Source organism: Emydura macquarii, unplaced genomic scaffold (assembly GCF_026122565.2).
Source record: "Emydura macquarii macquarii isolate MOO-44397 ecotype Brisbane River unplaced genomic scaffold, CSIRO-AGI_Emac_v2 contig_2422, whole genome shotgun sequence".
In the NCBI taxonomy this organism is placed as follows: Eukaryota; Metazoa; Chordata; order Testudines; family Chelidae; genus Emydura; species Emydura macquarii.
The window spans coordinates 12,668,796-12,684,411 of NW_027132559.1; the positions used below are offsets into that span (position 1 = coordinate 12,668,796).

The following is a 15,616-nucleotide window of genomic DNA, read 5'->3' on the forward strand; positions in this document are numbered from 1 at the left end:
GAATGATGCTGTGGCTAAAAAGGCTAATGTGATCTTCAGCAGGGGAGTAGTGAGTACAAGAAGGGGGTGATTTTACCTCCGTATATCACATTGGTGATACTGCGAGTGGAATACTTTGTACAGCTGTGGTGTTCACATTTTAAAATAGATGTCAAAAATTGGAGAGGGTGCAGAAAAGAGCCACAAAATTATTTGAAGAATGGAGAAAGTGCTGTACAGTGAGATACTTAAAGAGCTCAGTTTAGTTTATCAAAAAGAAGATTGAGAGGTGACTTGATTGCAGAGTCTAAGTACCTTTGTGGGAAGAAAATACTGGATACTAAAGGACTCTTTAATCTAGAAGACAAAGGCATAACAAGAACTAATGACTGGAAACTGAAGCCAGCCAAATTTAAAATAGACACACAGTGAGGCTGATAACCATTGGAAGAAACTACTAAGAAAAGTGGTGGATTCTCTGTCTCTTGATGTCTTCAAATCAAGACTGGATGCCTTTCTGGATGATGTACTTTAGCCAAACACAAATTTTGGGGCTCAATACAGTGGTAACAGAATGAAATGTAATGGACTGTGATATACAGGAGGTCAGACTAAATGATCTAGTGGTCCCTTTTTGGCCTTAAACTTTATGGTTTTTTTAATTGAAGGGTGCCATATTTGGCTGACAAAGGCAACAGCGTGAAGGAAAAAATCCTCCTACATTTTTATATCTGCAGCAACTTAAGGACAAACAAAAAGCCTAAGATACAAAATATAAATTCCAATGTCCTAGCAATGCACAAAGATATTCCAAAACTCTTCTTTTATGCATATTTTTAATTCAAGGGTCCATAATCTTGTACTTAGACACCCTGGGGCCCAATCTGGTTAGGTGCTAGGTACTAACACAATATAAATGTTAAATAAATACATAAATAATAATAAGCTAGACAACCGCTATTTCAGTAATTTGACTATAACCAAGGAAAAAGCTGACAGATGACTCATGCCCATGTACACCAAACTTTCCAAAGACACCTGCATCCACTATGATTATTGTCAACAGGTCACTTATGAGAAGATGGGCTTTATGGCTCCAACCCTGCAATGTGCAGTGCACAGGCACACTGCTGTATCTGCTTGCAGCCCCATGAACTTAAATAGGGTCAGCAACCTACCTGTATGCTGCACAGATGTTAGCTATGGGCACTTGCTCTTAGTCAGGAGGGAGGCTAATACTGGATCATAAAGACAGTTAAATATGTTTTGGGTCTGCCAATCTTGACGATATTTTTGTTTGTTTGTGTTTGTTTTTAATTAAAGCACTATGCAACAGACTTCAGCTCTACAAGCTGCTGCTCCACCACTGAGCTGTTCAGCTGTATCGTTTTATCAAATAGAAAAATTGGTTCTCTTTCAGACTTCATAGATTTCACTTTTTTAAAAAAGTACTTGGGAGCACGATTGTTTAGAAAAGATTAACTCAAAAGAATTAGAATTCATTCTTGTGCAAAGCTACATGTTGGAAAAGGAGAGAACAAAAGGCAAAACCTCTTTTAACAAATATATTTTGTCTTTTATTTCACCTTTGGCAGAATCCTTAATCACATTTTCAAGTGAGTGTCAGCATTCTAGAACATTCTGGAGACATTCCAGCCTGGTTTGGAAGGCTGGTTATAAAGGTGAGGAACTGGATTTCAGAGACGTATTACATGTTAGTTCAAAGGAGCTCGTTTCAAATGGTTTAGCAGAATTAGCTGGGTGATTAATGTTCAGATGAATAATGACACCATCAGTGTAAAACTATTTTCTTCCATAAATTCTTAATATTCTCAGCACCAGGAAATTTCTATCATGTAGTTGGATACAACATTAAGCAAAAAAACCAAGATGTTTTCTGAGAATGTGGAATTAATTTAATTTGTAGGCTTGATTTTCTTAAAATAATTGTTACATGTACCAGGATCATTTACCAGCTAAATTCTCCCTGAGGAGACAGAGTTTATTGCTACTATTTACTGAGCATGACAGTATTGGATATTTTATAGTGGATAAAAGAAGAAATGGTCCTTGCCCTAAAGGGGGCGCTATAATGTACAGGCTCAATCCTGTTCCCATTAACTTTTATGGCAAAATGCTCAATGACTTCAGTGTGAGTAAGATCAAGTCTTAAGAAACACCATAACAGAACATTCCAAAAACATATAATATTAGCTGAAGGCCCAGTTTGAAAAAGAAATGAATTTCTTTGTCTCACTGAGTATTTGTTTCTTTAATGGAGTTTAATGAGATGTTAAAATTATACCCAAGAGTCAGTCATTTTATTGTTCTATAAAACACAATCTGCAAATCTGCACATTCAAAGGTATATTGTGGCCTAAACGGCTCTGGTTGTAGCTAATGTCTGTTGGCACTGTGACCTGACCCAATTTTAGTGCAATATTACGGTATGTAGTACCTAATGCAATAATTAATTTATGAAAGTATTACAAAGTCTGTGACTCTTTTAAAATTGCTTAAATTAAAACTATGTCATTTTTGTTACATGAAAGAGCTTTATTTTGTGGGAAGGATTTATGGCTTGCAGGGCTTCAATCCCAAGGATTCCAACCATCAAATCAATCAATCAGACCCCAAATACACCAAAATTGGCTTTAAAATAGGAGATAATTGAATAAATAAATTTTAGGTTCTTATTTGTCTTGTGGGTTTTGAACATTAAGATTCATGATTTTAGGCTTTTCTGTGCAACTAGGTGGGCTAGAAACAGCTTTAATTTGGTAAAAAAAGATTTTCACATAATCATATAAGTCCAGGAGGTGGGACTTTAAGAAAAATTCAATGGCAAAAAACTGTTAATGCAAAGTTAAGGTTGTTTGGTGATATGTCATCCTCTTGCAGAACATGAAGTTGAGCAAAACACAAAACTTCTGAAAACCAGGAAATGCACCGTTAAGGTTGCCCACGCAAATTGAACTTTGCCCTCTCTCAGCAATGCCCTGTTAACACACATACATTTACTCTGCCAACCCGATTGTTGATGAAATGTACAAGCTCTTCACCTCCTTTTATAACACATTCACTCTCACCCACAGGATTTCATATAACACTATTAAAGGACAAAAAGGGGAAAAACAAGTTGTCCATGCCACTTCTCCTCTATCCTCTTTGAACACTGTCTCAGTAAGCATGTATCACATACTCACCCATGGCATTATAAGATTCAGGAGGTTCCAGATCCTGGCATACACTCACACACTTAGCCAACTCCCTAGAAAGAATACCACACATGTAAAATTTAAGAACCACTTCACAGCTTTTTACAGCTCCTTTTCACACACTCACATGATACAATATTAACCTGCACTTACTTTAATTATGGTTAAGTGAATTAGAATCCTTTCATATTCCACCTCTGTCCTAATAATGTCCTTTCTAATAAAAGTCTTATATCTTGCTACTGACATAACGCACAGTTCTGCACAGAAATCATGCATACTGCACCCTGAAGACAAACATATATATCTTCCCTTTCCTCACATACGAGAGGATGCAAAATATATTTCTCATAGCCAAATCACAGCTCTGTCACATATCTCAAATTAACCCACAGAAGGAAAGTATTTCCCTGAAGTCTTTGCTTCCTGTTATACAAATGTTTCTATTGCTGTTACTTCCCTACCCACTAAAACCTGAATCACATGCAGCAACTGGAGTGAAAGACAACTGTGTTATAGTGGAAATGGTGTTCCTGCTCATGAATAAGAATGGTTGGAGGGTGGAGTTTGTGTAAGGGCTACTGACAGAAATCACAGATGGGGTTCCTGTTCCACAATACTAACAGTTTTATGTTTGAGAGAAAGATGGTATGACCTCATCCAGTATACATACCCCATCTCTGAGAACAGTGAGATACCAGAGCTTGCAACGTTTCTATGACACAGTAGACATTTTCTGATCAGCCATGAACCCTTCAGTTTACTGATCGATGTTCTTCCAACATTTATTATTAGTGTTCATATCATCACTGTAGCAATTATTCAGGCACTCAGCCAAATCAGAGAAAAAATTGCCATAGCTCTTGGACACAAATCTCTGACGGGGCCCAAATCTCATACATTGAATAGGTGAACACCAAGAATAAGGCCCAGATCACTTCTGACCAAGTGAATCACCACAATATCTGGTATATCACAACCTCTTAAGTCACCAGCTGTACACTGCAATGGGGGAAAACAATGATGCCAGTGCAGGCCACCTCTCTACCCAAATCAGTCTGTACTCTGCAGTCCCTATATCATGGTGTCCTCCTTGGTCTCCTGCAAACTTCTGCAACATTATGATCCAGGAATCGCCCAAAATCCACACCTTGGCAACCGGTGCCAGAGTTGCCAGCTCTCATGATTTTATCATGAGTTTCAAGATATTTGGTATTATTGTGCTACAGGTTGCATCACAATTTCTGTTTAAAAGTTGATATTTCTAAGGCTTTGACAAGCTTAGCTGGCCTCCTTTCAAATGTGGTGTGCCTCAGCAGGATGGTGGGTAGGGTCAGTGACCCAAATTTGGGGTTATTTGAGCACGAGGCTACGGCGATACAAGCTCTGAACATAATGGCCATTTTCAAACAGTTGCTAGGTGGGATTTTTTTTTTGGCTCAGAGCTAGAGATCAAACTGTTGATGTGATGTGGCTCCATATGGTCTCAATCTGTCAAGTTTTATCCAGGGTAGTGCACGGCACCCACTAAATCTTTGGGGCGCCCCAACTGAGAAGGGTATTTATGAAAATGTTCCCTTTTCCAAATGCATAGACGTGCAGTCTGAAAGGATTACAGAGTTCAAGTGCCAATAAAGAAAACAAAGTGAGAGGGTTTATATGCAGTTTGAAGGAATGTGCTAAACTCATTGCCCATGGTGAACACTTCACAACTGACATTTCTAGTCCTAACCTTTGTATAGCTGTGCAATAAAGATTTGATAGCTCAAGTTGCCTGCTATGAGTTGTATCTGATAATATAACATGTTTTTTATTTTATAGGGAGGTTTACTGTGAGTGCAACAGAATAGTCAGCAGATGGTCTCACCAACATTTTTGTTATATCAGGATGGGAGGAGACAGGGACAAAGGACATTGTGTGCCTGTCAGGAGAGAGGTAAGGATGGGGGAGGTCAGGGACAGGGAGAGGGATTGTGGCTGTGGAGGGGTCAGGAAATGAGGACGGGTGGTAGGCAAGCTTTGGATTGGTTGTTTGAGAAAAGCTGCATTTAGCTAGCCCATGGAAGCGGAGAGAAGGCAAGTGATTACTTCCTGATCTCAAAGCAGATTAGTGTGGTGTTTCCAAAGAACACCCAGAGACAGAGGTTTGGAACGGACAGCACAGATGGCTGGGGGAAAAGAAATATGTGCAATTTGATTTCATCTGTAGCCATTTTTACAAAAAAAAGTCTTAAACAAGTTGAGACTTTATAAAAGCACAGTGTCTTCAGAAGACTGTGGCCTTTTATGATATGTAGTGTGGTAGCCATGTCGGTCCCAGGGTACCAGAGCAACAAGGTGGTTGAGATTATGTGATACTAATTTCAGTTATTTCAATTTCTGTTATCAAAAAGCGGCTAGGAAACCACTCCTGAATTGGATAAATAGAAAGATGTATGTGAAAGACAAAAGTCTTTATAAACAGAGACCTATATATGAACATTGAGAAAAGTGAACATTGACCATATTTGGCAGAAGCACTGATGCAGATCTGGACACAGCTATAGCTGCCTATAAATTTCTATCAAAAATAGCAACGCAGTACATAGCCTATGTTGTGCTGCACTTCCAGACTGACCCAATCAGACTCCCATTAACTTCAAAGCATTTTGGAGCAGGCCTTTATAACATTTAACATGCCAGTTTTGCTTTAGGTATGCACGTTTTTAAATTTCTTAAAGTTCAGAATCAAGCCCTTTGAAAAATTAATATTTTCTTTAGAATCATAGAATATTGTGGTTGGAAGGGACCTCAGGAGTCATCTAATACAACTCAAAGTGGGACCAACTCCTACTAAATCATCGTAGCCAGGGCTTTGTCAAACTGGGCCTTCAAAACCTCCAAGGATGGAGGTTCCACCATCTCCCTAGGTAACCCATTCCAATTCTTCACCACCTTCCTAGTGAACAAGTTTTTCCTAATATTCAACTTAGACCTCCCTCACTGCAACTTGAGACCATTGTTTCTTGTTCTGCCACCACTCAGTACAGCTTAGCTCCATCCTTCCTGGACCCTCCTTTCAGGTAGTTGAAGGCCAGTATCAAATTGGCCTCATTCTTCTCTTCTTCAGACTAAACAAGCCTAGTTCCCTCGCCTTTCCTCATAAGTCATGTGCTCCAACCCCCTAATCATTTTTGCTGCCCTCCGCTGGACTCTTTCCAATTTGTCCACATCCTTCCTGTAGTGGGGGGCCCAAAGCTGGACACAATACCACAAATGTGGCCTCCCCGTGCCAAATAGAAGGGAATAGTCACTTCCCTTGATCTGCTGGCAATGCTCCTACTAATGCAGCCCAATATGCCGTTAGCCTTCTTGGCAAGAAGGACACACTGTTGACTCATATCCAGCTTCTTGTTCACTGTAATCCCCAGGTCCTTTTCTGCTGAACTGCTGCTAGCCACTAGGTCTCCAGTCTGTAGCAGTGTATGGGATTCTTCAATCTTAAGTGCAGGATTCCACACTTGTCCTTGTTGAATCTCATCACATTTCTTTTGGCCCAATCCTCCAATTTGTCTATGTCACTCTGTATCTTATCCCTACCCTCCAAGGTATCTACCACTCCCCTTAGCTTAATGTAATCTGTCAATTTGCTAAGGGTGCAATCCACTCCATCCTTCAGATCATTAATGAAGATGTCGAACAAAACCTGCCCCAAAACCAACCCCTGGGGCACTCCGCTTGCTATCAGCTGATAACTAGACATAGAGCTATTGATCACTACCCGTTGAGCCCAATGATCTAGCCAGCTTTCAATCCACCTTATATTCCATTCATCCAACCCATACTTCCTTAACTTGCTGGCAAGAATATTGTGGGAGACCATACTGAAAGTTTTGCTAAAATCAAGATATATCAAGTCCACCACTTTCCCCACATCCACAGAGAAAGTCATCTCATCATAGAAGGCAATCAGGTTGGTCAGGCATGTCTTGCTCTTGGTGAATCCATGCTGATTGTTCCTGGTCACCTTCTTCTCCAAGTGCTTCAAAATGGATTCCTTGAGGACCTGCTCGGTGATTTTTCCAGGGACTGAGGTGAGGCTGACTGGTCTATAGTTTCCGGATCCTCTTTCTTCCCTTGTTTGAAGATGGGCACTATATTTGCCTTTTTTCAATCACCTGGGACCTCCCCCAGTCGCCACGAATTTTCAAAGATAATGGCCAATGGCTCTTCAATCACATCAGCCAACTCTCTCAGCACCCTTGGATGCATTGCATCCAGACCCATGGAGTTATGCATGTCCAGCTTTTCCAAATAGTCCTGAACCTGTTCTTTCACCACTGCTCACCTCCTCCCCATTCTGTGCTGCCCAGACAAATTCTGCTATTAGTTCACTGCCATATGTCCCTTCTTGTTTTATTGCAACAAGGTTAGCAACTGGAGCTTTGAAGCCTCCCTATTTATCCACAGGAACTCTGTTGCTCTCCTAAATACATGTCTTTGATCTACTCTTGTCATTGTTTGTGTTATTTACATTATTAGCTCTTCCAGGCGAGAACATTACTTGTAAAGCACTACAGTGCATCTGTGATGCTATGTAAGTGATAACTAATCATTTTCACGGGAAAAAATTAATTGAAGCAAAACGGTGCGTGTTTTGGTTAACAATGGAATGAGTTATCAAAATGCTACTACTATCTTTTTATGTCAGCTGTAGACCAGATTTTGTATGTGTATAGTATAATTGACCTTTGACAAAATAATGTGTATATTTGAATCCTTATGCATAACCAATAGTGAGATATATGCTTGTACTTTTACTGTAACTATTCAACTATTCATATGCAAACTGTAAGACACAAGGAATTCACGACTGGAAGATTTGAGGTCCACGGCCTAGATCCATTCATCCGATATTTAATTTGTGAAAGATACGTTAATGATCCAATTGTTTTCCTTGTTCTATAATAATATGCAACAGAAAACATCACAATGGAAATGTCTTATGAAAATATTGCAATTGATATGCTAGGTACAGTGTGTTGTATAAGTGTGATATGCTTATTTTGAGCTCAAAAGTTAGGATATAATAATTAACTAATGATATATTGCATTTCAAGGCAACATGCAGCATATGTTGGTTTCGAAGTTGTTGCGATAATGTGGATATTACTGATCTCTACGTTTCCTTGTAGCTCATTAAAAATAAATTACTTATGAAACATTTCAGTTTTGTTTGTCGAATGATATTCGACATAAGAAATGTTTGCCTACAAGGCCATCAGCCATCCTAGTAGCTTTGAATAGTCTTATCTAGAGAATAATCATTGTTCTGCTGAAACGTCAAAGTTCCAATGGCTAATCTGCCAAAAAATAAATATTACTTGCCTGAAAAGACTTATGTATTGGGACATTTATTCCAATTTCTGTTTAGGATAAATTCTAATCATATAATTTTATTTAGTAATAATGATAGGGCTGTATAGCAGAATGATGATTTTTCAGGTAATACCATTTTTGATTAGGAAGGTGATCAATGCTTTTTTAAATAAAGAAATGAAAGAGATGGTTCTTATGTATCAAAGTCAGAATGAAGCACTTCGTAAAAACAAAAACATCAGACTGGAGATTTATATGAGGGTAAAAGTCTCATGGCCATAATGGTGTGACTAACAAAATGAAGAGAGAAAATAAAAAAGAAATAATTTCCCCAGATATATTAGTCAAAATAGATCATCCAGAAGGAAAGGATGGCACACCAAATAACCCAAGGTCTCTTATGTTATATAATATGTCAAACTTTCACACTTACTGGAAAAGAACAGCATAGGGGCAGACTGAGGTCCTTAGCGTATGTATCTTGCAACAAATCCTAACCAGTTAGCTGCCTGTAGAATATAATTTGCAAGAACTTCAAAATAAATGGTAAAATAAATGTGTTTTTCTTAGTCACCAATTAAATCCTTTAAAAATTTGTGAGTGTGTGAGTTTAAATTCACTAGGGTTAAAGATTTCTCTCTGGATCCCTCTTTTATTTTAAAAGCACTTTTAAGTAGCTTTTTAATCCTGTTAGTTAAAATAAAGCATTCTTCATCAGTTAGGGGAAACAGATAAAAATAAATATTTATTTGTTTATAGAGTCTAACATTAGATTAGAACTCTATACAAAACTGGAAAAGGAGAATTAAAAAAAGGCTTGAAATAATAGCCCCATGAAAACAAATGATCAAAAGAACACTTTAGTATATACAGGAAATAAATTAAAATTAGGCTGAATTGAGAAAGATAACTATGTCCCACTCTAAAAATCATAAAATATGTTCTTATCATCAATCTTTTCTTTTGAGAATTTTAAAAGCTACAGCAGTTAAACCCACAGTTTGATCTACTATTCACTCTTTAGAGAGAGACAAATCCTCCTTTAATCTGAACACTGCACTCCACTCACCAGGGTATTGATTCAGGAAAGCACTTAAGCATGCCCTTAATTTTAACAATATGCTTAAATCCCATTGACTTCCATAGGATTTAGGCATGTGCTCAAGTGCTTTGCTAGGAATGCCTTCCTGAATTGCAGTTCAGATGAGCCTGAGAGTTGTCTTCCACTCAAGGCAAAGGATTTACCAGAAGCACTTTAACATCTTTTCTCAAAGGAAAGAGCAGTCCACATCCTACTAATTTTCTTGGTGACTGGTATGCAGCAGGCACCGTATTCTGTTGTTCTTGCCCATTAAACTTCACATGCCTTTAGAAATCGCAAGAGGAATTTTCCTTCTTGTTGTGTGTGCTATATCAATGGTTCTGCTAACAAATGAGAGCATATCTTACCTAAAAATAAATAAAACAAAGTTTATGGAAGCTACGCATGTGTGAATAAAGAATATTATCTGAAATTCTGAGATATCAAAGAGATCTAAAACAGATACAAGTTTCTTAAGTATCTGCAAGTACAGTGATGCAGTTAAGTTATGTCATAAAGACCTATTACAATCAGTTCTCTCACTTCGCTTATCCTTAAGAATTTTCCTCAACACTTTTCAACGTTTCCTCAGATTGCACAAATTATCAACCAAAAATATCCTTGTCAAGACGACAACCCAACAAAGCCCTCAAGCTTGTGCTTCACCTTGAGCACGTGACTAATCTAATTGTGTGGTAACTCATGTTCCGAAAGTTGAGTCAATGCTCAAGGGTTTTGCTGGACTGGGTCCCAAGAGAACATTAAGCCTATTATTTTCCACTCCCACACAAAAATGAAAGAACCAGTCCTTAAACACAATAAATAGAAACCCTAAAAGAGCTGAACAAACTGTCCCCAGAACAACAGATCAATAATTAGAAAATCCAGCCTCTATGTTCAAAATAAACATGGGGAGGGAGTGAGGAGAGCAAAGGGGATAAATAAAACAATTACTAAACAAATATGTGTGAAAAAGAGTAAATGGCATGGGGTACATTTTCAGTGTAGTGTGTGTGATTCTCATTATTGTTAATTGGAACGGGGCAAATAAATCCCCCTTAGTGCACCAAAAATTGTACCCCTATCTGTTTATTCATGATTTTACTTTCTTCACTCTCTATATCACAGAGCCAAGAGCTTGCATAAAAAATAGCAGGCAAAGATCAGAGAAGACAGGAAAAATAAAAAGTACATTTGCTACATGCATCATGGATACATCAATGTTTTTGATTTATTGATTTCAGAGTTCTGTATTTCTACACAGGAATAGAAAGAGAAAGTAGTGCTGGGCCTTAAATCCTCTATCTTGCTACGTATGAGTAATACTACACATAAACCAGATAGATGCTGTATATGTTTTCTCATACTCAAATTCTAATTAGTCAGTCATAACATAAACCAGTTATTTGCATTCTGTACATTGAGAGAAACTGTGATCATCATGTTATTTTAACCTTGAATCTACAATATTTTTACACTCTCTGAGATGGATCTAATTGAACTGATTTGTTTTTGCACCTTTCATAATGTAATCTGTAGTCGCTTCATAACTGATTAGAGAAAAGCTCACACATTTTACAAAGGACAAAAATTCTCCCTGTCTGATTTGTATCACAGAATGTAGATCTCTACTGCATATTCTGCAATGGTTGTGGATAATGTAAGCAATTCAAGGGAATAAATGAAAAATAATAGTAGAGATCCACCATGAGGTATCAGGGCGAAAAATTTTGCCTTAAATCTGCATTTGAATTCTTACTTCCGAAGGTGAAGAGACAAATATTTATGCATTACACCATCATCCCTGCTAGCTATTCTTATACTGAATTTAGTCAAACTTCTATCAGTAAAGGGAAAGAAACATTTTTTAAGATGATCTTAAGAAAAAACTTTTCCCCCTAGTTTTATTGTTTAAAGATATCCTTCATTTGGAATTTGGTGTATAAGAAGTTTGGGTTTTGTTTTTATTTTTCAGAGACATTTATAGTAATAATTTCATGCATGAGTTAACCTCTCATTCCAAAGCACTTTTTTTTTTTTTAAACAGGAAAATGTACGGTATTTCCCATTTTATTTTGTACTTTAGATATATTCTTTTCAGCGTCTTCTACTCTGCTGGTAATTTTATTCCCTCTTCCATATCCTTTCCTTTCTACCATATCCCATTCCCAAGTCTCTGTGAGTTAAATAAAACCCTATTCAACTTTCCATATTTCTAAAAATAAAGGCCTTAAAGCTATGTATTGGCATAGGAATTGTACTATACTCTTAAGTAATTTATCTACACATTTTTTAATCAATAGATATAGAACTCTACTGGAAATACAAAAAGTTCTAAGACCCTTTCTGTTATACTCAAAGGCATCAAAGCCCCTATATGATCAGTTTTTCTGTCTTCATAAAGAAATAGAATGAAGTAGTATCTCTAAAAAGAAATTCTGTGCACCACATAAAAGACAGCAGGAATAATTCAGTTTCCCAATACATTATATTTTTGCCTTAACATTTTGGAGATATAATTACTGGAGGATTCATAAAACAAAAATCGGTTTAAAAATCTGAAAAGAGGACTACCAAAAAAGCAAAACTTATACTTCAAATACCAACACTGAGGTGGATTACAGAACATACCCAACAGTACTAACATGGCCTGTATTACGATGAAACAGGGATATCATTTCCAATATGAAAATCACATTGCACCACTTTTCTTTTTTAAAAGCAGATCTTCCCATTGAAACTACAATAGCAAGCCTAACTATACACCACATTTTGGTAAGTAGCATGATAAATATACAAGAATAAAAAAACTATCAAATATCTGCTAAAAAAATCTGTTAGAATGTGCTGCTGAGATACTGAATTTTTTAAAAAGCAATATAATTGTCTGATCTTTATTCCATCTTTTACATTAAATTTAAATATTCTGTAAAAAATAAAAAACATCAACAAATTCAGAAAGCATAAAAATGTATCTTACCTATGATAAAAAGAATTTCCACTGCAATGTCACTGACAGTTGTGCTTCGAGTTGTAGATAGCTCATCATTGCCAATAAAGCAAACATTGTAAGGTACAGTCACAGCAACATAAAACGTTGCCAGTAAAATAAGCCAGTCCCAGCCAGCTTTAAAAGTGCTAAAATGCAACAATATGAATTTGGACTTTTTTGCATCTGAAACTTTGTATTCCGGAAATGCTGGTTTATCTACAAAAACATTCTGAAAGAGAAAGAATGGAAGAAGTTAGGCAAAAATATCTGACCTCAGATTATATTTCAATGAATTTGATCTTTCATGTTATAAAAAGAGCCAAGAAATATTCGTGACATTTACAGGTGGGCAAATACTGGAAAGCATTTTTGGTAAATAATCATTCAAATTTACAAACAGATTCACTTTGAGTGTCTTTGTAAACTCTTTTATGTTCAATCTTTATTAATATTTCTACAAACAAAATAATTTGCTAGAATATTTTCCCAAACAGTCATAGTTAAGCAAATATTGCAGAATATTAAAGGAAAGTAGATTTTCCATCCGTAAACTAGAGCAAGCATCACTGAAATCTGATTGTATGAGTTACATCCATTCAGTTTGGGAACAGAAATATATCACATGACCTACACATCCAATAAAAACCACTTCAGTTTAACATACCAATTTTCACAATGAACTGCTTGTGAACAAACTACAGACAGTGTTATTTGCAGATTTTATCTGGTAAACATTTTCAAAAACAAATTTGAGGTAAATCTGATGTTTACAGATCATTTGGTAAAGAGAAAAAGAAGCAAAATTTATTCAATAAGTTGTTATGAATTAATCATACTATCTTCTTGTAGAAAAAGGAGAGTTTGTTTCAATTTACATGAGACAGACAGACAGACACACACATTGCATTTAACTTTAGCATGTATGAAGTAGTTTAAACTGATAAAAGATTTAGACTTGACATTAAACAGTGCCAAGATTTTTTTCTTGCATTATACAATTGGGATTTCACACCAACTTTGTAATTGGTCTGATCCAACAAATCTTGACTTATGTGAGTGACTAATGTAGGGATCTCCAAGTTCATTACACAAGTTTTAAGTAAACTGCACAACAAAGGCAATCATTTGCTAATGAATAACTTTTTATTTCAGTTCTTTTGTTGGTGAATATCTTCCTAGTGGGCTAACAGAACTAAGCACAGTTCATACTTGCACCATGGAAGTTTGGAGTATTGGATATTATTACTATATCTCACAGTTCAAAAATTAAAAGCATCAATTCCAACTGCAGTAAGCGGCATTTTACCTGATGGAATCTGTACATTAACAACTCAGGAAACATCCTGTTCCTCAAGTACACTGATTCTGAATTTAGGTTGGGTCTGTGTTTTTGATGGCTGTGAATCGTTGAAAAATTCTGGCAGAAGATATGCTTTAGCTCACAAATAAACAGTCTGTAAAAGAGTTGAACCAGACCGACTAATGCTAGCCCTACCATATATGAAACTGAACTAAGAAATGCTTGGTTCCTTTCAATAAACTCCTATTGACTTCATTGGGGACAGGGTTGGATGCTAAGTGCATAGAAACTTCATTAAGTTAATTTAGCAAAGCACAGAGGTCACCTTTGCAGAAAAAGCACTTTGCATTTCATAAATGGACAGATTCTGATCTTAGTTACACTGGTGTAAATCTACTAAAGTTACTCTGGATTTACACCAGTGTATCTGAAATCAGACTTTGTCCCAAAATTGTTCTCCTTCTGCCCATCCCCACGGTGAGAGTAGCATTCCTTTTAAACATAGAATGAGGTTGAAACAGACATCATGAAAACAGACTACACAAAACACTACATTAGTTTTTAAACTAGAAAAGAAAAAAAAAAGGATGAAAAAAATAGAATCACTCAGGTACCACATACATCTAACACTTAAAGCTACCATTGTTTAAGCTTGTCTCGGATCACATACAACATGCATGGTTGAGGGACTTGTTAACCAAGGCTCTTATATCAGTAATAATTACTCTACACTTTCAGTATAATGTCTATTGGTATGTCTATTCTGCAACTGGGAGGTGTGATTCCCAGTATGGGTAGACAGAACTGCATTACCTCTGCTTGAGCTAGTGTGCTAAAAATAGCAGTGTAGCTTGCGGTAGAATGGACAATATCTTGGGCTAGCTGCTTTAGTACAAACCTGAATGGCCCCTAGGTATGTACTCAGGCAACTGGTCCAAGCCACTGCCCATGCTACCCCAGGCTACATTGATGTTTTTAGCGCACTAGCTTGAGCAGAGCTAGTGTGAGTTTGTCTATGTGAGCTGGGAATCACACCTCCCAACTGTAGCATAGACATTCCCTACAAGACAAAGAGCTCTGTTTTAATGAAGCACATTCCTTCAAGCAAGGCAGAAATATATCTTGTGAAAATGATCAGATACTTTATTTTCCCCTCATATTGACAGGGAATGTTTTTGCAAAGTTGTGCTTTCCCTAATGCAACAGACCTGTTAATGCTGCTGATGGGCTGATAACTGTGAATGTTAATCCCCATCAACCCACAAGAGGTGAGAATTAATAAAGAATAGGATTGACCAAGAACTGACTGTATTTCCTTTTCTGCTGGACGAATTCCATTAAATACCATTGAGTTCCTGTTTAAAGGACTATCCTTTTCTGCAGGACAGGTAGACTTTAAGGCTCCCAACCTGACTTCCACTTCTACCTCTTAAGCAGTCTCTTTCATTTTATCCTAAGACAAACTATTTGACTTTTTACTCCTGCTATATGAACCTAAACATTATTTATAATTGCATTCAGACTAGATCTTGCCTCACAAATAAATTGAACACGACCCAATAGACATTAGAGTATACTTATGGTGCATTGGGTAGCCTTGTTCCCCAGAGGAGAAACTTGTTTGAGTCCTTATCTGCAGTGGTTGCTGCAAATACAAATTTCATATTCAAGTACATTACCCAATTCCC

General features: G+C 36.9%; 1 protein-coding gene across 1 annotated transcript in view; it reads right to left on the bottom strand.

The window, feature by feature from the left end:
- Positions 1-15,616, bottom strand: part of KCNH8 (potassium voltage-gated channel subfamily H member 8) — a 326,349-nt gene that overhangs the window by 128,887 nt on the left and 181,846 nt on the right. The window contains exon 5 of the mRNA XM_067561636.1: positions 12,617-12,857. Within this exon, the coding sequence (XP_067417737.1) occupies positions 12,617-12,857 (241 nt within the window). The remainder of the gene's footprint in view (positions 1-12,616; positions 12,858-15,616) is intronic.